Here is a 25789-nt window from a genome sequence, read left to right as displayed (position 1 = left end):
AAGGAGCCCAAACCCCACTTCTTCCACTGCCGACTGCGTGAGTTTGGGCGAATTGTTGAAACTTGCCGAGCCTCAGTTTCCCTATCTGTAAAACATGGGGATAACGGGCCTCCTTCCTAGGGCTTGCTATGAAGGTTAAGCCAGCCTACACACGTGGATGTGCAGCCTGAGAGGACCACAGGGAGGAGCCTCCGACTGGGGCTTGGAGGGTCAGCAGGAGCGTGCCCAGAAAGGAATAGTGAGGCTTGGAGATGTGTGCAAAGACCTGCCTCCCTCCCTCTCTCCCTCCTGTCTTTTCATCCTTTCCTCCCATCCTTCCCTCCCCTCCTCACTTCCGCCCTTCCTCCTTCCTCCTTCCTTGTTCTTCTTTCCCTCAGTCATCCATCCATTGTCGGATGTGGACGAGGCACCTCTTGCATGCAATCTCTGCCCTGGGCTCTGGCTGAGGGTCTTGGGGGGCGTGGAGGGGCGGTGTTCTGGGGATGACAGTGGAAGAAGGAATCATAACAGATTCCTCTTGATCTGCTGGGTTGGAAGGGACGACCAGGGAGCCATCAGGTGGTAGCTGAGACCCAGGCCTGGGGTTCAACACCATCCCGTCTGGATCCCCGCCTCCCCCACCACAGAGAGAGAAGGAAGCTAAAGCCAGAGCTGGGAGGGGCTCGTCAAGAGGAGGAAGAAGCCACAGAGATGGGCGGAGGCCTGACGTGTTAGGTGTAGGATATCTATCAGCTGCGTCTAACACAGACACTCAAAACAGTCTTACAAACAACTTAGCGACACAGAAAAACCCAGAGCAGGAAGAAGTCCAGCAAATCAGGCTCTTGGCCTGTTTCCTGCAGCCGTTTGTGGAAATGGAAACATACTGAAATGGGCATCTCTCGAGGGAAGAATTAGGGGCGATCCTTGTTTCTTTCTGTCCTCTGTAAGGTTTTCACAGTGGACATGTCTGTACTATTTTTCTGGTTCTAAAAGCTTAAAAAGTATTCTGGTAACCAGACGAGCTGCCTGCGAAAGACCTTCCTGTGTACAGGCACCGTGCCTAGCGTGGAAACCGGCACAGTTAGCCATTGATGATTAGGTAGCTAGAACTAAAGTTTTTCTCCTTTTTGCAATATAGCTTTCGGTTGTTCCCCTGCCCATTGTCAACCATGCTGTTTAGGCAATATGCTACCTGATTCCCATCAGGTTCCTGTAGATACAGCTCCCTGGAGCCTGGGTCACCATGGTAATGGGGGTATGAGCTGTTTTTCAAGAATTAGGACTCTCTGGTCCAGTTCAGGTCAGTGGAGACCACAAATTCATCAACTGAGCCTGCACAGATGTCTGATAAGTGACATTTGACGTCAAGAGGCTAAAAACTCCACCCTCAGATCATGCTCATGCCACCATTTTGTGAACATGCGTCCTAGGAAGAGGCATGGGGTGTGACTACGCTTGCGCAGGTCATCAATTTCCTCACCTCTCCTCACCTCCAGTCATCTATCTCCACACTTCAGACCATCTTGCCCCCCATCCCATAAACATCCCTGAGTCCCTATTTTCAAGGAGGCGGATTTGAGGCTCATTCTCCAGTTTCCTCACGTGGCTGCCTTGTGAGTAAACTCTCTCTCCGCTGCAATCTCATCTCAGTGTTTGGCTTTCTGGGCAGTGGGCAAAAATGAACTTGATTCAGTAACAGCGCCTCACCACAACCCTCCTGATGAGGTGCTCAAACTGTCTGCATTTTACAGATGAGGAAACTGAGGCCCAGAAAGGATAAGTTTGAAAGAAGGGAGGAGTTCCAGGAAGCAGCCACAAAGGAGATATTCCCACAACAGCGGTGTCAACTATTTAGGGCTGATCACAGCCTCACAAGTGGTTTTGGAACTCTTGGGATTCAGTTTAAAGTCACTCTCTTTTCCTTAAGGATGCCAAGTTCCATTCTCCATATGTGATGACTGTGCCGGCCCACTCTCAGTCTCCTCAGTGATTCTTCCAAACTACTGGGTCATTGTTTCCAGAAAAATCCAGTAATGAAAAACAGCAGCCCCATGATTCCCATCTCTCTGTCTGGAGCAGTTGACTCCAAGTTTTTGATCATGTGCGCCTATTAATAAAAGATTTGAGTGTGCACAGGTGCATGCACACACCCACACACTCTCATTAGCTGGTGTCTTGACATCTCAAGACACAAAACACACTTCAAGTGGGCTTCATTGTCATTAAGTGGATGTAAATGTACATTTTCAGTGGTTTTCTTAGATCTTCCCCCTTTTTCGGGCCAACTTCATCTGAGAGTGTCATTGTTTTTATATCAGAATGTGGCTGACAGAGAGCACATCTGAGGGGAGAGGAAGTGCCGCTCAGCTGTTTTCACGCATTTGCTCATGTTTGCGTTATCCGTATTATCTTCTATCTGTGGGGTTTTGCAGATCATTTTTGTGAATTCCTTGATCGTAATTGGAGGATTAGTTTAATTATAACTGGATAATATAATCCTGAAACCCAATAACTGGGCTGAAATACTTTTAATAAATTAAAAGTGACTCCAAGAGGAAGTACCTCCCTATCACCAGGAGGGCCTTTGCCCCAAGGGTGACACGTTCCCTCATCCCTCAGGACACCATGCCTGTCCCAGGACCTGTGGACATACAAAGCAAGGCCATCATCAGTCCAGCTAGGAAATATTGGTCCAGGTTAATTTCTTTCTTATTTTTTAGACTAAAAACATAGAAATTCATACCTGTTAGGATGACCACTATAAAAAAAATAAAATAGCAAGTGTTGGTGAGGATGTGGAGAAAATGCAACCCTTGTACACTGTTGGTGGGAGTGTAACATGGTACAGCTACTGTGGAAGGGTATGGAAGTTCCTCTAAATATTAAAAATAGAATTACCATATGATCCAGCAATCCTATTTCTGGGTGTATATCAAAAGAATTGAAAGCAGGATCTCAAAGAGATATTTGCACACCCATGTTCACTGCAACGTTATTCACAATAGCCAAGAGGTGGAAGCAACCCAGATGTCCATCGATGGATAAATGGATAAATAAAATGTGGTGTGTACAAATGATAGAATATTATTCAGCCTTAAAAAGGAAGAAAATTCTGACATAGGCTGCAACATAGATGAACCTGGAAGACAGTATGCTTAGTGAAGTAAGCCAGTCACAAAAAGACAAGTACCGTATGATTCCACTTACATGAGGTATTTAAAGTAGTCAAATTCATAGAAACAAAAAGTAGAAGGGTGGTTACCAGGGCTTGGGGGAGGGGAAAATGAACAGTTGTTGTTCAACAGGCATAGAGTTTCAGTTTTGCAAGATAAAGAGTTCTACATGTCTGTTGCACTACAGTGTGAACATACTTAACACTATTTGAACTGTACACTTAAAAGTGGTTGAGATGGTAAATTTTATGGATTTTTTTTGTTTGTTTATTTTGGTGAGGAAGATTGGCCCTGAGCTAACATCTGTGCCAGTCTTCCTCTACTTTGTACGTGGGACCACTCCACAGCATGGCTGGTGAGTGGAGTAGGTCCACACCTGAGATCTGAACCCGCACACCCAGAGTGCCAAAGAGGAGCAGATGGAAATTTAACCACTCAGCCACGGGGCTGGCCCCAATTTTATGTTTTTTAACACAATTTTAAAAAACATAGGCTGACCCCGTGGCTGAGTGGTTAAGTTTGCACACTCTGCTTCAGTGGCCCAGGGTTTCACTGGTTCAAATCCTGGGCGCAGACATGGCACCACTCATCAAGCCATGTTGAGGCAGCATCCCACATAGCACAACCAGAGGCACTCACAACTAGAATATACAACTATGTACTGGGGGACTTTGGGGAGAAAAAGCAGAAGAAAAAAAAAAAGAAGAAGACTGGCAACAGTTGTTAGCTCAGGTGCCAATCTTTAAAAAAAAAAAAAAATGTAAAGAAACATAGAAATTGTAATCTTGATCTTTTCCTCCTGTACCCCAGTGGACCACCTTGCAAATCCCACTTTGGAAATGATTTTGGACCCTCAAGGAGGTGCTGATCTAGGAAGTAATGGAATGATCTGAAGGATGGGGTGGGGGTGGGGGGGGTGGGATTGGGCCTGCAAACCTCTGCTTAGGAAGCTGGGCAGGAAAGGGTTAACCCTGCAGGCCTGGGCTGCTCAAACCCTGTGCATTCCCAAGAATGACCTGTCCTCAGGACTGACCTTTGGCCGGCTCCTGGGAGAAGAGCTCTGAACTCTTGGGCTGTTCTGCCTGGTAAGAACAGCTTTGTATGCCTGAGGCCTCGGGTCGCACACTGGTTTGATGAGCATTCACGCTAACACTGATTTTTGGTGGATGCCTGTTTTTGCAATGCAGTCTGAGCAGCTGAGGTCAGTCAGGCGGGCAATGCATGCCTATGTGACTGACTACTAGTAAAAACTCTGGACAACGAGGCTCAGGTGAGCTTCCTGGGTTAACAACACTTCACACATGTTGTCGCCTGTCATTGCTGGGAGGCTCACATGTATCCACGTGCCTCCACTGGGAGAGGACACTTGGAAGCTTCTCCTGGGCTCTCCTGGTCTTTGCTCCAAGCACCTTCCCCTTTGCTGATTTTAATTTGGATCCTTTTGCTGTGGGACCCAGTAAAAGTGAGTATGACAGCTTTTCTGAGACTGGATTCAGGTGAATCATGGAGCCTGAGGGTGGTCCTGGGGACCCCTGACACAGAGGCCTCTCAATGTCTCTTGGGCCCTGGCTTCTCCTTTAGAATCATTTTCCCTTTTTTCTCCCCCTAGTTTTTGGTCCAAGCAGGAAAGAAGGCAATTTTCTCTGTTTTCTTTCGTTCAGTCATTCATTCATGTTTTCGGTAGTCTTTGAGCCATTCCTTGGCCGAACACTGTGTTGCCCTGTTCCTATGTGGATGGGAAATGCCCAGGGAGAATAAATGTCTTAGGGAAGGGAGTGGGTTGGGCAGGAGAGATGGTACTCCCAGGGCCAAGTTGGAGGTCACAGCACATTGTAGGAGTTGGGAGAAGAGGCTTAGGCCCTGGTGGGTGCAGGTTCAATTCCACAACTGCCCCTCAGGCACCAGCTCAGACACTTGACCTTGGACAAGTGACTTACGCTCTAGGGGCCTCAGATGCCTCGTCTGTAAAACTGAGATATTACTGCTGCCCTTTCAGTGGCTCTCCTCGGTCATGCTGTCCCCCGGAGGGGGGGGTTCTGAATACATGCAGTGTTTAGGGGAACCTACTGATGATGCCACAAAGGTCGAGATGCTAAACATCCTTCACTGCACATTTTACTTGATCCCACACTATGCACACAGTGCTCTCAGAACAATACTACAACTTTGCCTCCAATAATATGATTATTGAAAAGTTTAAGATATTTTTGTTTTGTGTTTGTTTTTTGTCCTTAAAGTGAATGGCTGGATTTCAAAACTCCTCATCATGGTTCCTCTCTGTGTGGTTATATCACTGACTGGATACACTGTTAGGCTCATTCACTCAATTGACTTTTAATTTCTACGCATTGCTTTTTTAAAAATTTAATTTTGTTGGGGCCAGCCCCGTGGCCGAGTGGTTAAGTTCGTGGGCTCTGCTTCGGCGGCCCAGGGTTTCGCCATTTGGATCCTGGGTGTGGACCTAACGCTGCTCATCAAGCCATGCTGAAGCAGTGTCCCATATGCCACAACTAGAAGGACTCACAACTAAAAATATACAACTGTGTACCGGGGTCTTTGGGGAGAAGAAGGAAAAATAAAATCTTGAAAAAAAATTTTGTTTTATTAGTACATAAAATATTCTACATGGTTCCAAAGTTAAAGCAACAAAACAAGCTCAAAGAAGTCCAGTTCCTTTTCCTTTCTCCTCCATAGGACACCATTTTTTAATTTTACGATTTATCTTTGATTTTTTAAATTATCGTAAACCAAGATGTAACATATTTAGCACCCCCCTTTCTTATATACACTTTCTCCATCTTATGCACGTCTTTCCCTATTTTTGCTGGTGTATCTTTGGGAGAGCTTCCTAGAAAGGTGCTGGCTTGCCGGGACACTGCATACATCACGTTGCCTGGTGTTGCCAAATTCCCCTCCACTGGGGCTGTACCATGCTCCATTCCCGCTACCAAATTATGACAGTGCCTGTGGCCTCACAGCCTGGCACACGAGCTGTCAAACTTCTGGATTTTCACCAATCTGATCTTAGTGTAGCTTTAATTTGCTTTTCTTTTATGAGCAAGTTTGAACATATTTTCATGTAGGTAAGAGCCATTTGCATTCCTTTCTCTGTGAAGCGTCTCACACCTTTGGCCCACTTTTCCATAGGGTCATTCACCATTTCTTTTGCCAGTCTCAGAAGCTCTTTATACATTCGGGATGTTACCTTTTAAATTATGCTATAAGTTCATCAGTTGCATTTGGCCTGTGATGACTGGATAGGACTGATCGGGAAAGAGAAAGGATAGGAGGGAACCAGCCCCTGTCTCTAGCCAAAGACTAGCACTGGGGAGTCTGCCACATTCAGAGATCTGGTCAGAAAGGAAGGTCAGTAGAGACTGCTGCTAGAATTGGCTTTTTTTTTTTTTTTTTGGTGGAGAGGATTGTCCCTGAGCTAACATCTGTGCCAATCTTCCTCTATTTTATATGTGGGACACTGCCACAGCATGGCTTTGATGAGCAGTATGTAGGTTTGCGCCTGGGATCCAAACCTGCAAATCACGGGCTACTGAGGTAGAGCACATAAGCTTAACTACTATGCCGTGGGGCCAGCCCCTAGAGTTGGCTTTTTAGATGGACATGGTTGGAGGTCATTAACCTCTGAATACATTTCCTGTGGTTTTGCTCCAAAAATAACACCACACCCTCATGGCCTGTCAAGAATACCCCTCTGCTCGAGGGGGGTTCCCAGTTCTCCATCTGGGAGCCTGGGCGGAATCAGGCTTCTGGGTGCTGCCCTCAGGCCTGTGGGGGGCCTCAGAGAACCTCAACCTCTGGTCTGCTTAACAGAAACCTTGTCTCTGCAACGAGATGGAAATGCACCCTCATCCCTTTTGGCACACTTGACTTTTTCCCAGTGAATGACAGAGCAGAACAATTAACCCAAAGTAATCTCAGCCCAGAAGAACATTCCTCCCACAGGTCTGGTTTCTAATAACCTGGAGGCACATAGTCAAAGGAATTTGGGTGTGGAATGTAGAGGTACAAGGCTGCCACCTCCGATTTCCTCTCCGCTTCTCTTCCTGGCTCTGTCTCCGTTACTGAGGTCCTGTGATGCTACCCACCAGCCTTTGCAGCAGGTGCTCCCTCTGCCTGGAACGCTTCCCAGAGCAGCTTCTCCTTGTCACTCAGGTCCCAGCTGAAATGTCGCGTCTTCAGAGAGGCCTTTCTGGCCTACTACTGCTGGAGGAGTTCCCACGTCACCATGCCCTGCCTCACCCTGCCCTCTATTCTTCAAAGCTCTTAGCACTCGCTGGCATCCTTTTGCTTGGCTTGTACAGTCATGAGTCGCTTCACGATAGGGATATGGTTTGAGAAATGCATCTTTAAGTGATTTCATCATTGTGTGAATATGACTGAAGGGGAAGATTTGCCACCCCGAAACGTGTCTCTTTAACATGAGGATCATTTAAGGCTGATTATTATTAAGAAACAAAAGACTCAGAATGTTTTTCTTCTCTCTCCCTTAACTGCCTAAAAGAATTCAGATTAAAAACTCTGTCTCAGGAAGCAAGCTATCACCTTAGCATAACATGAACTACGTGGTAGAAAGGGCGGGCAGTCTGAGAAGAGACTAAATTCATAGTAAGTCACTTAGCTCGTGCTGACGTCTCCATCTTTTAGACAGGACTAATAATTAAGTGGGGATTTCAACAAAGCCTACTCTTTTCCATATCTGAAAGTCTTTTGGACCAGAGTTCTAGACTTTTAAGGTATCAAGAGCTAGATGTCGTCTTCTCAGATGACAGCAAGAGAGTCTGAAAGGTAACAGTATCTGAGCTGCTGGTTTGCTGAAGGCGTCTCAGGATTTGAGAGGTCCTAAAGAGAAGTCGTTACAGATGACAATTATTCCCACATAAATGCCGTATTGCAAACCGAGAACAATCAAAATGTGGATGTTTTCCCAGGAAGAGGGAATGAGGCAGGGACAGCAATGACTCCAGACTTTTCTGGTGGCTGGAACCTGAGGATGGCAAGCTGGTTGGAAGGGGGCGTGGTCTTGGTAAGGGAAGCTAACGATCAGATGATGTTTATTTGATGTATCTTGAAGGTACTGGTAGAAAGATGAGCTCAACTAAATCTTTACAATTTATTATTTTATTTGATTGCATCCTCAGCACAACATCTCAAGCCAATAGGAGGAGTAAAAAGGAAGGTCTAGCTGGTCAACTTGCCCTCAGTCTCCTCACCTGTCTAATGGGAACAATAACAATACTGCGTCTACCATAAAGACTATCAGGACCCCAGGGAGGTCAAATAAAATGGTAAAAAGAGGTCCTCAGCGATTTTACTAGTAGCACTTTGAGCGTGGGACCAGGGCTGGAAGCCAGGTGGTGGTAAATGAATTTAAAAGTTAATAGGAAAAATTAATTCTCTCTCTTTTCTTGATCAGGCTGGCTAGAGATTTGTCAATTTTATTGATTGTCTCAAAGAACCAGCTTTTGGTTTCTTTGATTATCGTTATTATGTTTCTGTTCTCCAGTTCATTGATTTCTGTTTTGATCTTTACTATTTCCTTTCTTCTGTTTAGTTTGGGTTTAATATGCTCTTCTTTCTAGTTTTGTAAAGTAGAAGCTGAGGGTGTTGATTCGAGGCCTTTCTTCTTTTCTAAAATTGTTGCTCAGTGCTCCAGAGTTCCCCCAGTCTGGTGTTAGCAGCATGCTGCAAAGGTTAATACGTTGGGCTTTACTTTTTATTCATTTCAAAATACTTTCTAATATCCCTTTTGATTTCTTCTTTGATCCATGGCTTATTTAGATGTGCATGATTTAGTTTCCAAATATTTTGGGATTTTCCAGATATCCTCCTGTGGTTGATTTCTACCTTCAATCCACTGTGGCCAGAGAACATACTTGTATGATTTGAATCCCTTTGAATTTATTCGGATTTGTTTTATGGCCCAGGATATGGTCCATCTTGGTAAATGTTCTGTATGCACTTAAAAGAGTGTATGTTCTGCTGATGTCGGGTGGAGAGTTCTACAAATGTCAATTACGTCAAGTTGGTTGATGGTCTGTTCAAGTCTTCTGGATCTGTGCTGATTTTCTGTCTATGTGTTCTATCCATTATCGAGAGAGGAGCAGTGAAATCTCTGACTGTAGCTGTGGATATGTCTATTCTCTCTGCAGTTCCATTAGTTTTTGCTTCACATATTTTGGAAGCACTGTTATTAGGGGCATAAATGATTAGGGCTGTTACGTCCTCTTTGTTAACTGACCATGATTAATTGCTTGCTTAATATGTAATTGCTAAATGACTTTCTGACTCCAAATTGTGAGCTCTTAGAACACAGTTACTAAGACAGGTAAAGGACAGGAATAGTCTCACAAGTGGGCAAAAGAGAGGGGGACCCCAGCAGGATGCTGCCTGATCATGGCTACCCCAAATGCAGCTTGTGGCTCCCCAGTCATAGTCCCATCTCCGGGGCACCAAGTGCCTGAAATTTCACCACCATAGATCCTTTGGGTTCATTAATCCCTGTCTAGATATTTTTGCAAGTGCCTGCGAGAGAGGAAACACTGCCCCAGCACACCTTCCTGCCCAGGGAGAAGGCACAGTGTGGTGAGCACTGGGGCCCAGGGGGTGCACCCAATGCTGGAAGAATCAGGAGTACCCCAGAGAGGTGCAGCCTTACCAAGGCTGGTCGGGGTGAAGCGTAAGGATCTGTGATTATAGATGTCAGTCCAGAGGCCCCAGAACCCATCGATGGCACCTCAAACTGGCCCACAGCTTGCAGGTCCATGAGGGCCCCTGTGGATTCTGGAATCCCGGGTGTGGCATCCTTAATATAATGCTGATATTTTTTCAAGACGTGGAACGTGCTTCTAACGTGAGTGGATGTGACTGGGATGCAGATGAGAAAAGGCATGCCCAAGAGCCTCCTTTTTATCTTTGTCTCCCTGAAAGCTTTGTCCCTCCCCAGAATAAACAGGATCTTAGGGGTGCCTTCTGCATCCCAGTTCAAATGTGACGTTCTGCTGCCCTGAGTAACCTGCATAATTCCCAGGGTCATGCTTGTCTGTGTACTTTTCTCTGGTATTAGACTGTGTGTGGCGCAGGATATATTTCCTTCATATTTATGGCAACACAAATATAGCACGAATGCCCTCAAGATTCTGGTCTGGACTCTGCAAAGCAAGATAAACAGGCCAGGGTGTTTCCTATGCCGAGAGAGTATGTAATCCAGAGAGGACAGGATGTGTTCCATCAAATCTAAGCCCCAGAGATTGAATGCCGGGCATTACTGTGTGAACCACCAAGAAAGCAAAGACTCTGCTCAACTACGACAAAGCATAAGACGGAATTGACTGTGAGATTTGTCTGATTTCAGGACACCAAAATGTTTTTTGTTTTTAAAAAAAGGAGTCCTTTGCATCAATGAAATATAAGTGATGTGAGCAAGGACAGAAGGACATGTGTGGATTTATATATAGCAGGAATGCAGTTAATTAAAAAGTGCTGGCTTTAGTCTAATGTTCAATACAATCAAACACATGGTGGAAAACAAAATGAGGAATCTTGCGTTTTCCTTGGAGGAGAGGGTGTTAGCGATGGGGATAGTAAAGGAGGTGGGAAAGGTTTCAGGAGAAGATGGACTTTGAAAAGGAAACGAGCCATAATCCAGAGTATAAAATAACCATCCATGAGTCCATACTGACGTAGAGAAATGATTATGTAAACGAATAAACAGCTGGGGGCAGGAAGAGCCAGATCGTCCCTGCAGACACATTGCAAATAGTTGATGTAGATACTCTGTCCCACCCCAGGGGGGTAGCTCCTTGCCCCTTGAGTGTGAGCTGCATGCAGTGACTGACATCCTTCCAAAGAGCGTAGTATAAAAAGGGGAAGAAAGCAACTTTACAGTGAGAAATCTGAGAAACACTCCCTCAGCCACGTGATCAAGGTCAACATCAACAGTGATCAGTCATGTTGACAGTATGTGCCCTTGATAGGATGCGATGAGAATGCCACTTGACCTCTGTGCTCCTCCTCCCCAAAACCCATAACCCCAGGCTAATCATGAGAAAAACATCATTCAGAGCCAATTGAAGGACAGTCTACAAAATACCTAATCAGTACTCCTTAAAACCATCAAAGTCACCAAAAACAAGGAAAGTCTAAGAAACAATCACAGCCTAAGGGGAGATGAGGACTAAGCGTGATGGGCCATCCTGGATGGGGGGATGGAACAGGAAAAGGACACTGTGTTTGCTGGGGGTCAGGGTGGGGAAGAAGGCGGACCCCCAGTAAGGCCCTGGAAAGGTGCTGGGGTCTTTTTGAAAGGTCTTACCCTGGTTTTTCTGGTTTGTCATCCTGTCAATGTGGGGATGGATTTAGGATTTAAGGAGAAGTAAACATTTGACTCACTTGTCTGTAAATGGCAAGCTTTCCCCCAAATAAGCAGAGTAAATGCACTTCTCTGAGTGTTTAATAAAAGCACGGTGTCTATGGGAGGGCTGGCTGTGAAGCCACAGCAGACGCTCTTCATGAACTTGAAGGAACGTTCCTCCACCAGGTGTGGGTTTTCTCTTTACCTGCCGTTATCCTCGGGAACTCTCTGTAGCCCGGCTCCTTGCCTGAGCTGCTGCCGCTATAGGAGGAAGCCTTCAGCCCAGGGCCCAGGCTCATTGTCATGGGCTCACAGATCCTCCATATTCATGTAGATTGTTGTGCCATTGCAAAATGAGAATGCAAGGACAGTCCTATTTTGTGCTGCCCTGGGGCCGGCAGGAAATGTGTAGAGTAATATGGCTACTTCGCTTCCCATTGATATGGTGGGTTCACACTACATAGTCATCAGATTAAAGCAAGAAGGTGTAAGCAATCATAGAAAAGGCTTCAAGTGAGTTTGGGTTATCCAGCCTTAGAGGTCAGTGTCCACACACCCCATCAAAGTGGTCGCCCTGGAAGTGGTTGGCACTGAGCTGGTTGCTATGGTAGGTCCGTGTAGATGACAGGGAGGTGTTGGGGTCTCCTTTCATCCTCGCACTGGTTATTTTTATCTCAGGCTTTCCGTATTAGTCAAGAAAACACAACAAAACCCACTGTGGGCCAGATTCGAAAAATGTCATAAATTACGTCTATATTCACTTAGGTTTGAAAAAGGCGTTATCTTGGGATTTGGTAGGAAGAATAGAGGTCCTCTTAGGAAAGAAAACAAAGATGAATCAAAAGAAACAATTTACTCTTACTTAGATGGGTATGTAGTTACCTGCCTGGCCCTGAGCGTGCTCTACAGGACCCAGCCTCCATCATAAAGTTCTGTTCAGCTTGGTGCTTTTTTTACTTTTCGGAATCACTGCCTTTTATTCTTTATTATGATGATTTTTTTTTTAAGCAACATGTAATATGGGCACAAGGCCACCTCATCTTTAGAGTAAAGAGAAATTAGTCTGCATATCACATTGATCAGGTCTGGCAAGAGCCTTGACCTCCTGACCACTTGGGCCGGGTTTACTATGACAGTTACATAATGTCTTAGCCCAACTGACCCATGGCCAGTTTTATAAGACCCTTGTTTTATTTGCTGCCTTTCCAGGTTCAGGCACTTCTAGAAGAGTTAAGGACATAATTTCTTTTGAAAGAATATGAGGTGGTACTGGCTCCTGGCACTGGTACTTAGAGTCTCCAGAAAGCAGCAATATGGTGAGCAAGAAGAATGAACAGCCTATCGCCTTGCTGTGTCTCAGAAGCTGGCAGGAGAGCTGTGCAGAGGGTGGATAGGAACTCACAGCAGAGGGTCAGCCATGATGAGTTGGATGGAGGGCTGAGGCGTTTGGGTGAACATCCTCACTTTGCTCACCATTGGTTATTAGGTAGTGGGTCTTGACATTTCTTCGTGGTCCTGTTCTTCTGAACTGAGTGTTGTCTTCTCCAAGGGAAAGAGAGAGGCAAGTGGGCTGAACGTGGACTTCACTCACTGGGACCAATTGAGACTGGAATCTAGGCACTGCCACTTCATGGCATGTGTCCTTGGGCCAGATATTCAACCTCTCTGAGCATCCATTTCCTCACCTGCCAGATGGGAATAACAATATCACCTTCTCGGGACTGCAGGAAGAGTTCAGTGAGCCACTCTGCATAGTGTCCACTGTGGTGGTTTTGAAAATTTATTCCCACTTGCCAGAAGTTAGCTCATTCTTTATTGCTGCTTCCACCAGCTGGCCTTCCCAGTGGCCTCTCGGGGTATAATTTCCTCTTGTTTTGCTTTAGGTTCCTTTTTTTCCATGTATTTTCCAGAATGAAATTAATCTCTTCCTCTTCAGAGTCTCATAATGTAGCACTTCTCAGCATCTGCTTTGGGTTATAATTATTTTATTTATTGGCCATCTCTTCTCCCTCGAGGAACCCCTGTAAGGAACTGTGGTATAAGAAAGAGTATATCTGGGGAACCGGCCCCATGGCTGAGTGGTTAAATTTCTGCATGCTCCGCTTTGGCATCACGGGTTCACGGGTTTGGATCCGGGGCATGGACCTACTCCATTCATCAGCCATGCTGTGGAGGCATCTCACATACAAAGTAGAGGAAGATAGGCAACCAATGTTTGCTCAGGGTGAATCTTCCTCACGAAAAACAACAAAAAAAGAGTATATCTGGTCTCTGTCCCCAGTTCCAGGCACAGAGCTTCAAAAGCCCTTGGAATTTGTTGAGTGACAGGAGTCTTTGTTATGCTAATAAGGTGATACATGGGGGGCCCATAGGTAGCTTCAGGACAGGATCTGGTCACCAGAAAAACCAATGGCATGGTTAGAGGGTTGAGACTTTCAGCTGCCCCACCTTCAAGGAGGGGAGGTGGACTGCAGATTGAGTTCAATCAGGTAGCCAATAACTTCATCAATCACATCTCTGTAATGAAACTCCAATAAAAACTTTGGATACAGAAGCTCAGTGGAGTTTCCCTTTTTTTTAAGATTTTATTTTTTTCCTTTTTCTCCCCAATCCCCCCAGTACATGGTTGTATATTCTTAATTGTGGGTCCTTCTAGTTGTGGCATGTGGGATGCCACCTCAGCATGGTTTGACGAGCAGTGCCACGTCCGTGCCCAGGATTTGAACCAATGAAACACTGGGCCGCCTGCAGCAGAGCGCGTGCACTTAACCACTTGGCCACGGGGGCAGCCCCTGGAGTTTCCCTTTTGATGAATGCACTGATGTGCCGGGAGGGTGAGCCACCCTGACTCCATGAGGAGAGGGCATGGATGCCATTCCAAACTTCAGCATACGTGTATTCTTATAATAAAACTTTCATTGTAAGTAGAGTGCTTTTCTGAGCTCTATGAGTCATTCTAGCAAATTATCAAACCTGAGGGGGTCATGAGCTCTCCTGAATTTACAGCCGGTCAGAAGAGCAGGTGGTCTGGGGACCCCTGAAGTGCAGCAGGTGTCTGAAGCGAGGGCATCTCGTGGAGGACTTTGCCCTTAACCTGTGAGGTCTGTGTGAACTCCTGCTAGTTAGAGTCAGAATTGTAGTGCAGGACACCCAGTTGGGGTGGAACTGGAACAGGAAGAGACTACTGTTTCAGTAGATTCTATGCTCCACATCAGGAACTGGGTAAATATAAGTTGAACTGAGAAGAATTGAGTTAATATTTTATGTTCATATGAACATTGTTATTTCTTTGGTCTTCCTCTTATTTGGGGCACCCCTGATATTGGAGTCTTGGTGGAGGACAGAGCCTGGCTCCCACCACAAATGCTGAAAATGCCAGTCTCTCTGTGGCCAGGGCAAGATCACATGACCTGGGCTCAGCCAATCTGATGCACTCATCATCTCTGACTTTGAATCAGGGGCAAATCTCTCTGACAGAAGCAACATCCGGCTTCCTAGGGCAGCCATGATGCCAGTGGAGGCATGCAGCAGCCAGTGTCATGAGAAAAAGCTCCAGTGACAGTGTTCAGTGAGACAGCAGCAGTGTCCTCATCCACCTTGTTCTACAAGTGATTTTTGATCCCTTTGATTGAGGTTTTGTTCATTTGTTTTCTCTTTCTGTTTGGTTCCTCTACTGTCTTGAAAATCATATAATGTACTCCATTTCTACTCTTTTATGGTTACTCCTGAAATTTTGCCATGCATATATAATTTAACAAAGGCTAAACTTGAGACCTGGATGCCAGTCCTATAGAATACAAGGACCTTAGAAGACTTGAACTTCAATAATTTCAATTATTACTTTATTATTATGCAATTGTTTATTATTTTATTATTATTATCATATACAAATAACGCTAGTTACAGGCTCACTATTTCTCCTCGCATGTGACACCATCTTTCTGGAAGCATTTTCCTTCTTTGTGAAGGATATCCTTCAGATGCTTCTTTAGTATTGTGCCTGTTGGTAGTAAACTCTTTGTGCTTGTTTTTACAAAAATGTCTTTATTTCATCCTTGTTCTTGAAATAGGATTTTGATGAGTACATAATTTCAGGTTGATAATTTTTTTTCAGCCTTTTGAAGATATTATGCTACTCTTTTCTGGCTTTTATTGTTGTTTTTGAGAAATTTACTCTTAGTCTAATTCTCTTGTCAATTTTTATAGGTGGCCTGTCTCTTCTTTCTGGCTACTTTAAGAGCTCCTGGCTTTGATTTTCTGCAGTTTTACTCTGATGTGTATATGTATGGATTTTGCTCATCTTTATTTGGATTTTTTGGACTCCTTATTTGTGGAAATTGATCCTTTCATCAATTCTGGAATAGTTTCCATCATTATCTAATTGAATATTGCTTCTCTTCCATTCTTACCATTCTCTCCTTGTGGAACTCCAATTAAACATATGTCAGAATATCTCATTTTATTATCTATATCTCTTAATTTCTTTTTTCACTTCCTTGTCCATCTCTTTACGCTGCCCTTTGAATAATATCTTCAGATCTATCTTCTAGTTCATGAATTTTCTCTTCATCTGTCTCTAAAACTGCTATATACGTGTATGTTTGAGTGTGTATTTCATACAATTTACCCATTTAAAGTCTAATTCAATGGTTTTTAGTATATTCACAGAGTTGTGCAATCATCATCACAATCCATTTTAGAACCTTTTCATCATCCCTAAAAGAAACTCTATACCCATTAGCAGTTACTCTCTATATCCCCCAGTCGCCCCTCACCTGCCCTAGGCAAGCACTAAGCTACTTTACATCTCAGTAGATTTGCTTCATCTGGACAGTCATCTAAATAGAATCACACAATATGCAGTCTTTTGTGACCGGAGTCTCTCACTTAGCGTAATTCTAAACTGTCTTTTAAGTCATCTGTTGAATTCTTCACTTCAACAATTGTGTTTTAAATTTTTATAAACTCTATTAGTCCCTTTTTCAATTTACTGGATCTTTTGAGTCTTTTGTTGCTTATTTTTGAGATTCTATCTCTACTTCTTTAAACATTTCATATATAGTTATGCTATTTTCTGATGGTATCGAGCAGAATGATTTAGAAGCCCAAGAACTTGCTTCTGCTGATTCTTACTCACGGTAGCTTGTTTCTTTGCATATCTGGTAATCTTTGCTTGGGAACTGACATTTAGGTTATCTTCGTTTGTGGAAAATCTGAGGTTTTCCATCCTTAAGAGAAATCGCATCTGCTTCTGCTGGGAGTCAGGGGTGCTGGAGACCCCAGGCTCTCCTTCCAAGGGTCTGGCTTCCAGAGGAGTCTCCTTCTAGCTCCATTGCCCTGGCTGCTCAGAATGCTGGTGACAGCACTTGCCCCCACCTGCCTTTGGTGTGTGGACTGACCACTCACTCCTTCAGGCTGCTGTCCTTGGCAGGTGGGATGTATATATACACACAGCGTGATGCATATGAGCTTTCCTGTCCCTACTGAGTGGCCAGCAAGCCATAGAAGTTCTCTCTCACAGTTTATCTGCCGGGAAGGGCCCCTCAGAGCACCATAGTTTGCCATCCTTCTGCCATTCCTAGAAGCCCCTAGCCTGCTTCTGGTTCTCTAGCTTTATTGGTGAAGCTTGAGCTTCTCAATCTTTCCATTTCCTGTGTGAACCTCCAGAGTCAGATTCTGTTTGCCTGCAACTGAGAACCCTGAGGGAGAGAACAGCCTCCAGTAATATAAGAATTACATTGAAAAAAAAGAAAAAAGAAGAAAAAAAGGAAAAGAAGAAAAAGAAAAAAGAGAAAGAAAAAAAAAGGGGCCAGCCCTGTGGCTGAGTGGTTGAGTTCGCCTGCCCGGCTTCGACGGCCCAGGGTTTCCTGGGTGGGATCCTGGGTGTGGATGTGGCAACACTCGTCAGGCCACGTTGAGGTGGCATCTCACATGCCACAACTAGGAGGACCCACAACTAAAAATACATAATTATGTGCTGGGGGGATTTGGGGAGAAAAAAGCAGAAAAAAGAAAGAAGAAGATTGGCAACAGTTGTTAGCTCAGGTGACAATCTTTGGGGAAAAAAAAAAAAAAGCATTACATCAGTGGGCACCCACAGTGTGCCCTGCTCTGCTCTAATCCCCGCAGTTATCATAACCGTCCCATTTTACAGATAAGGAAACTGGGGTGCAGAAAAGTTGGGTGACTCGTCTTGGGTCATACAGGTTGCAGCCGTGGGAGCTGGGAGGTGAATGCTGGCTCTTTTCCATTCTCATGACTGCGAATGGAACTGAAGGCCTCATGACCATCCGGGACTCAGCAGAAAAAGTCCTGTTTTGCGAGGAACAGGCTGCAGACACCTGGGAGCTCATGAAAGCTCCGACCTGGCCTTTCTGGTATGTGGTGTGCAACAGCGAGGCTTGGCAGTAAGTCCAGGGTTCTCTGAGCTTTTTTCTGGTTGAAAAAACCCCAAATTCTAACTCAAGAACCATGAGTTTCCTTGACTGCATCTGTGCAGACAGCCTAGAAAATCAATGTCATGCAAATGCATGATTCACGTGGTTTTGCTGCATTTTCAGACTGAGAAACTCTGAGAATAGGCTCAAGACCTCATCGTTGGCTTGACCCGTAGGTGGATGGACATGACACTGACCGTCAGTGTGAATAAACAGCCTGCTGTGTTCTGAGCCTTGGAGTGACACCTGTGTGGGCACCGACATGAGACGTTGCTTCAAGGAGGAGAGAGGGGCTGCTCCCCACTGCCGACCCCTCCTCCTGGACTGTCCTGGCATGTGCTTTCTCCTGACCACTACTTTCTCAAAAATAAAGGTGTGTTGTTTCACTTATTAAGTGTTTACCTTGTGCCAGGCGCTCTGCTTACAAAGCTGCTTTAATCGACTTACATACTTCCTGCTTTACATACTTAGCTCTTTTACTCTAAGAACAGCCTGCAACATCGACACTGCTGTGCTCCCATTTCATGAACAACGAGGAAACTGAGGCTGAGGGAAGTGACCTCCTGAGGCCCCACAGCCAGAAGGGGTGGGGCCATGGGAACCCAGCTCATGGGGCAGCAGAGCCTGCCTCAGGGCCCTCCTGTCCTTCCCAGGAGGTCCCTTTAGCCTCTTTTCTCTACTGCACAGAAGGGCCACCTGGGGGCAGGTGAGTCACAACCTAAGGACCAAAGGTTTGCCCTTCTCCCAGGGCCCCAGTGTTTGTTTTCTCCACTCCCATGTGGATCTGATACCCAGAGGCCTGCAGCCGAGGCTTCTTAGAGCCACAGAAGGATGGCAGGCCCCCCAGCAACTGGCGCTGGACCCGGCGGGGGCTTACCTTCACTGCTTCCCAGCTGGAATTCACCAGATGCTGCCGGAAGGGCCCAAAACCTGAAACCAAGGAGACCGTTGTTTGTTCGGGCCAGCCTGGGGAGGGGATGTCTACTCCTGGGCTGCTCCCCGGGGGTACCTCCTGCTACTCCCAGGGCCACTGTGGGCCCACAGGAACGCCAGACATCCCCTTTCTTGTGGAGGCCTGCGACCTTGCCAGTCTGGGAGCATCTGCAGAATTCTCTTGTGTGAGGCATTGTGGAGGAGCCAAAAGGGAACATGGGGCCGACCCACTGCCAAGCTAGGACGGCTTGAGAGAGTGTGCAAAAATGTCCGGTTAAAGTGCATGCTTTGGAGAGAGCCTGGAAATACACCCCCGTGAATATGCCCAGTTGTCTGCTAACAAAGGTGCAAAAGCAGTTCACTAGGGAACAGACACCCTTTCCAACACACCGGGCTGGGACAGTTGGGTGTACTGGCAGTTCATAGAGACAGAAAGTAGATTAGTGGTTCCTAGAGCTGGAGTGTGTGTGTGTGTGTATGTGGGGTGGAATTAGGGAGTGACAGCTAAGGGGAGTTGGCGTTTCTTTCTGGGGTAAGGAAAATGTTCTAAAATTGATTGTGATGATGAATGCATCACTCTGTGAATATACTAAAAGCCACTGAACTGCACACTTTAAATGAATGAATTGGACAGTATACGAATTACATCTTAATAAAGTTGTTACATTTTTTAAAAAATACCAAAGGAACTACCAATACGTACAACTTAGATGAACATCAAGGGAATTATGCTCAGTGAAAAAAGCCAATCTCAAAAGGATACATACTACACGATTCTATTTACGTAATTTGTGTAAAATAACATAATTATAGAGATGAAGAACAGATTAATGGTTGCCAAGAGTTAGAGACACAGGAAGGGGGTGTGTGTGGCTATGAGGAATAGTTCGAGCGAACCCTGTGAGGTTGGTACAGTTATTTATTGTGTCGGTGGTGGTGACACAAAGCTACACGTATGATAAAACTGCATAGAGCTGTACACACACACACACACACACACAGAGCGCTATACCAATGTCAATATCTTGGCTTTCATATTGAAGCTGTTAACGTTAGAGGAGGCTGGATGAAGGGTACAGGAGACCATACATACATTTCTTTGTAAATTCCTGTGAATCTATAATTATTAGTATTTCAAAATATAAATTTTTAAAAACATGCTCTTTGGTCCAGCATTTCTCAAATGCTAATATTATGTGGGCGTATCTTGTTAAAATATAGAATCTGATTGTGTGGGCCTGGGATGATGCTGGAGATTCTGCATGCCTAACAAGCCCCCGGGTGGTCCTGATGCTACTGGCCCTCAGACTACCCTTTGAGCAGTGAGGCCGTGAACAAGTAGGGTCAGAATACTCGAAAGAAGGGAGAGAGTAGGTGGGGTAGAGGTTGGTTGGGGAAGACTCCTAGAGGAGGTGGGGGTGAGCCAGGACTTCACGGTGGGGAGGAGGCAGAGCGGCTGGAGGGGCCGGGCCTGGGCCGGTGAGCCCTCAGGGGGAGGCCTAGCTGGGGTAGGCCTCATTCTGGGAAGGAACAAGAGCCAGGGCTGCTGGGTGAGGTTTGTGGATGGAAGGGCTGGTTCCTTGACCTGGGGACACTTACTTACACTGGGTACCACTTCATGATTTAATTGCCAGGAAGATTTCTAATAAAAGGCAATTAAGTAGAATTTTGCTTTGGGGAGGACAGCAAATCCCCTATGGGACTTGCTTAGGAAGGGTTTCCTGCTGGCCTGGGGAGAGGCCACATCTTGGGACTCTGTTGCCCTCTCAGTGTTCCAGCTACTCATTTTTATGGCACCCAAACCACTGGTGAGAGATTTCCACATATTGAGGTATATGGGGTAAGCTATTCTGGTTCAAAACTGATTCAGCTTGAACTAAAGAAGCCTGACTTATGGCCTGTCAGACACACATTGTCCATCTGCTTTCGCCATGAAAGTAAAGCATGCATTCTCTTCAGATGAGAACGCAGACTACCCCTCCTAGGAGCCCAGTATCACTAATGCCCTGTGGTTAACTACTATGTAATAGTCCTGAAGGTAAGTTCTTTTTCTCTGACATCAGGGTCATGCTGACCTGCTAATTTGCAACTGAGTGGCTCCTTGAAACTTTGATGACTATGGATACTGGGCATGTTTAATGTGTGTTCTTTGTTCTAAAAAGGTGTAAGACTGTACTGAAAACTATGCTTGTCCAGAATGCTTTCTTCCTCTGTGGAGATGGCCTTCCTGGATTATAGTCCTAAGCCTGGCCTAAGTAAAGGTCACCTTATCTCTCTTATCTATAGAATGGCTATTGGCTATTTTGCATCCACACCTTAAAGTGGCCCCTCCAAAGCTCAGGCCATGGCTTAGGTGGCAGCTGGGAGTAGTCAAAGACCTGAGCGTTGGGGGTCAGGCTTCTGCTTTTGCATCTCCACCCCACCACTTACCAGCTGGGTGACCTTGAGCAAGTTGCTTACCTTCAGTGGCTTGGTTTTCTCATCTGTAAAATGGAGACTAATCATAGTAATCTAATAGTGTTGTTGTGAGGATTAAATGAATGAATAAAATGGAGCATTTGGAAAACTGCCTGGTGCATAGGAAGCAGTGTCGAGTATTTTCCTTCATTACTGTTATAGTCACGTACCTCTCAGGATTGTTGTATGGATTAAACAATACCGTGTATGACATGCATTGTTTCCAGAACTTGGTAGGTGCTGTCGGAGGGGAAGAACTATTCTCTACCCTCTAGGTTCTTCTGGCTGTTCTAAGAATTAAAGAGACATGAGATAGAAGAACAGGAGAAAATCAAGCAAAGTTTAACCAACGTGTATACGTGGGGGAAACCCAGGAAAACTGAGTAACTCCTCAAAACGGCCAAAGCCACCACCTTAAATACCACCTTCAGCTAAAAACAAAGGATGATGTTGGGAGCAGTGGTTTAGGACTTCAAAGGGGAGGAAGGCAATTCACACAGAGATGGAAAAGCAAATGTTTGATAAACAAGTGTTTGCCATGCCTTGTAAAGACAATGGATCCCAAGAGAGAACTTTGATAAAATGGGCCTTGCTAGGTGCCTTCCTGTCTGCCCCACCTAGAGTTATCTGTGGTGATAGTTCCTTCCTGGGACGGGGCTTCTAAAATGCTTTTAGACATTTTAGGGGGAAGGTCAAAGTTTCTTTCTGAGTCTTTTGTTCTTAAAAACAATCAAGCCAAAGAGACACATTTTGGTGTGGCAAATTCTGATTCCCCACAGTGCTCAACAAATGTCGAATCATTTTCCACTGTCTCCCCATGCAGTGCAGGATGGGCTCCAGCCAGACCCTTCCTCTGCCTGATGCTCTCTGATCACTTGGTGCTGGCCATTTCTCAGCCCCAAAGCCCCCTGAGCACTGTGCCTATCAGTCAGGCACCCCATCCTTACTTTTCCATAATGAAATTTCACTGCCTCTTTTGGCCTCTGTTTCTTTGTCCAGAAAGAGAAAGCCTTGTACTACTCAGAGTTCTCCTGAGAAACTACGTACACACGCAGACACACACACCCAGAGTCATCCATTGCTTAACAAGGGATATGTTCTGAGAAATGCATCATCGGGCGATTTCATCATTTTGCGAACATCATAGAGCATACTTACACAAACCTAGCTGGTATAACCTGCTACACATCTACGCTTTATGGTACCAGTCTTATGGGACCACTGTTGCATATGCTGACTGGTGTTGACCAAGACATCATGTGGCACGTGACTTGCATATTTATATATATGTATGTATGTATATATAGAGAGAAAGAGCTTTATTATAAGGTATTGGCTCATGTAATTATGAAGGCTGAGAAATCCCAAGATCTGCCATCTGCAAGCTGGAGACCCAGGAGAGCCAGTAGATTTCAGTCCAACTCTGAAGGCCTGAGAACCAGGAACACTGACAGTGTAAGTCCCAGGAGGGACTTCTGCAGACAAATGTCCTAGTTCGTGCTCTCAGGCAGAAAGAATTCGACTGTCCTCCACTCTTTTATTCTATTTGGACTCTCAGTGCATTAGCTGAGACCCACCCATATTGGGGCAGGCCATCTACTTTACTGAGCCCACCCATTCAAATGTTAATATCTTCCACAAACACCCTTACAGACACATCCAGAGTGTTTAACCAGATATCTGGGCACTCCGAGGCCCAGTCAAATTGACAAAGAAAATTAACCATCACCAGGCCTAAAGGATGGTGTGACTAGGAAGGACCAGGCCTGGGGACCCTCTTACTTCATCTCTCCTCCAGAGTGCCCATGCTCCGCCCCTGTGGCGGAGGCCAGCCACTGTCAGATGGGCAGGTGATGGCTGGAACCTCATTTCTCGGTGGGTAGTGGGCTACAGACACAGGTGGCACCTCCAACGCAGCTTCACCTGGAACACAGCTGAGGTTTTGAGTTCCATCTGATTATTGGGAGGTATTTCTCAGTTCATACGGATTCTGAGACCGGGAGGAGCTGCGGTTAAAGATCACCCTCTGAACCCCCAGCCCGCCGGACCTCAGGCCTTTAGAGCAGGAGCCAGCTCTGGAGAGGACTGTGCCTCCAAAGTTCCTGGGCCACTAACAAGGTCGGTGCACCATGGGGGAAACTTCCTCAGGGAATATAAGTTTAGGACAGGATGTCCCGGGAAGTGAGTGGTGTCCTCTGACTTTGACTGAATCCTATAGAATCAATAAGATTATAGCTGCCACTGAGAGCAGCCTGCCCCCCCTCCAAAAAAAATTTTAGAAAATAGTGAAATTAAGGAAAAGTCACTAAGAAACCAGGTACCTCCTGGGATGATGGTAGGAATGCTAAAAATGCAGCGACACACAAAGATCACATCCTGCTTTAGCATCATCCTCAGATCATCTCTAATCTGTTTTAAATCAGGAGAAATCACTCGGCAAGTGAAGGTTTGAAGCTCTTGTTTTGCAGGCTCCAACCTTATACTTTAAACCTGGCAGGCCCTGGAGTGGAACTTGCGAAAGGCGCTCGAGAAATCTTCTCTCCGAATCGAGGGGGTCCTTTGGAGGCATGCAGGTTTTCCCAGTCTCCCATTGATATTGTTGGTGCCAGCGAGAACGCCTTGATCTCGAGACAGTTTGTCAGAGTCCTTGTTCCCCTACCATCTGTCTACGTGCCAATTGTCTTGGCGAGATTTATACAAGAAGCAAATCCAATTAAATGAAAAGCCTGCCCCTGGCAGCTCGAAGCATTTTTAATAAAGGAAGCCCACACTCTGAAAGCCAGTAGGCATTCCCAAATCGCTCCTGATGATCAGGTACTTCATCAAACAATCTAGAGTTTGCCAGCAAGCCACAAGCTGACAGGACAGAGCAGGGGTCCACGCGAGTCTGCGACTTGCCACCGTGCTTCAATTTTCATATTTCATTTGTGACAAGCGTTGTGTTTATCAGGGGTACAGTTTCCTTAGGAATTCAAGAGTAATTTGAACCACTCCATCTCTATACCCCAAATAACTTGAATGAGAACAAGGGAGATAAAAGGTTTTCAAAAGAACTTTCTTTTTTCTCAGAAGGCTAACAGGAATTTGATTATAGTCTGAAAATATTAAGATAGGTAACTTTCAATTTTCCCTGCACACAGGAATCCTTATCTCTTCTAAGATTCCTTCATCGGACACAATTCAAAAACCTTAAAATATGCCAAATGTGTCAAACTGAAAATAAAGAGCTTTCTGAAGAAATCCAGTCCTCCAGGGACCAGCTGTGACAATGACGGGGTGGCTGGGGTGGATTTTGGATGTGCTGATGAAAGGCAGGAGTGGGCAGCTACCATTCTTTCTGAGTTGACCTGTTAGGGTCAGAGTCTCCCGCTGGTGGCTCTCCGAGGTGCTTAGTGTTCCCGGGGCGGCTGAGAGTCTCCAGTGTGGGGACAGGGGCTGCGTGCTCCCCTAGGGGTGGTCATTGTAGACGGACTGTCCTAGCCTTAAGAGGCCCTGTCTTTTCTGGGTCCCCAACTCCTCCTTCCTTGCTATGTAACTGCACCCCAATGGATGCCACACGGGCTCACTCGGCTCCAGATTCAGGGACAGTAGGCACCAGCCTCAATTTCTGCCCTGATGGGCTGAAGGACAAGATCTGAGCCTAAGCTGCATGTGGGCACCTGTGTGTCTGCCACTCAAGAGGTGTTGGAAGTGAATGGCAGGACAGAAGCATAAAAACCTCGCTGTCCCCTGATTGTTTGTTAATAGGGCATGGCAGGAAGTCAGCTTCCAGCTGGAATTACTGGCACCACCAGTTGCCACTCTTTTCTCCCCAGGAGGAAACTGTTTACGACCAGGATGAGGAAAGTGCACAGTCCACCGCCAGGCTAAAAGCGGCAGCAAATGGGAAAGCAGAAAAACAGTCTTACCGGTCACCACCACACAGCTGGACTGGGAATCCATGAAACTGGAGTCAGGAGGGTGCGCCTGCACCTCGGTGGGTCAGGTGGCTGGGGCGCAGCTCGGGGCACCTGGCGCTCTGAGCACTGGGCGCCTCTCCAGGTTGGTGGCCGGCTCCTGTGGGGTCGGGGGGGCATCCAGGCTTGTCCGGCTGCCCGGCCCCCACCGCGTTCTGGGGCCCCGAATGGCTGAAGACTCTGGGGTGGGGGTTGGGGTGGTAAGGTGATGCCTGTTGAGAGCAGAAACAGCCAGCTCCGGACGCAGAGGCTGCGGCAACAGACAAGGACTTTCTGGATACTTAAGTCTTGGTCCGTCTTTTGCTCAGTGCGGTTCAAAGTGAGCCATGAGTTTGGCGACCAACTGTTTCGATTTGCCCGGGACTGAGGGGTTTCTGGAATGGCGGGGGCAGGGGGGCGGGTAGGGACTGAAATGTGCTCAAACAGGTACAGTCCCGGACAAATCAGGACGGTGGGTGACCCTACAAATTGTTGCAACCCTGT

The 25789-nt window shown here is 46.0% G+C and overlaps 1 protein-coding gene across 2 annotated transcripts in view; it reads right to left on the bottom strand.

The window, feature by feature from the left end:
- PGPEP1L (pyroglutamyl-peptidase I like) overlaps positions 1-25545 on the bottom strand; it is a 41864-nt gene extending 16319 nt beyond the window's left edge. The window contains exons 1-2 of one of the 2 annotated variants that reach the window (XM_005602824.4): positions 25259-25545; positions 18838-18890 (exon numbers count right to left, since the gene is read on the bottom strand). In XM_005602824.4, coding sequence (XP_005602881.2) covers positions 18838-18890; positions 25259-25292 — 87 coding nt within the window. In that variant the 5' untranslated portion in view covers positions 25293-25545. The remainder of the gene's footprint in view (positions 1-18837; positions 18891-25258) is intronic. The other variant, XM_070267791.1, reaches the window with a different exon arrangement.
- Positions 25546-25789: the final 244 nt, after the last annotated feature.

The sequence above is a fragment of the Equus caballus genome, chromosome 1 (genome assembly GCF_041296265.1).
Source record: "Equus caballus isolate H_3958 breed thoroughbred chromosome 1, TB-T2T, whole genome shotgun sequence".
Classification (NCBI taxonomy): Eukaryota; Metazoa; Chordata; class Mammalia; order Perissodactyla; family Equidae; genus Equus; species Equus caballus.
The sequence above is the reverse complement of the archived record's forward strand: the minus strand, read 5'-3'. Positions and strand labels throughout refer to the sequence as shown.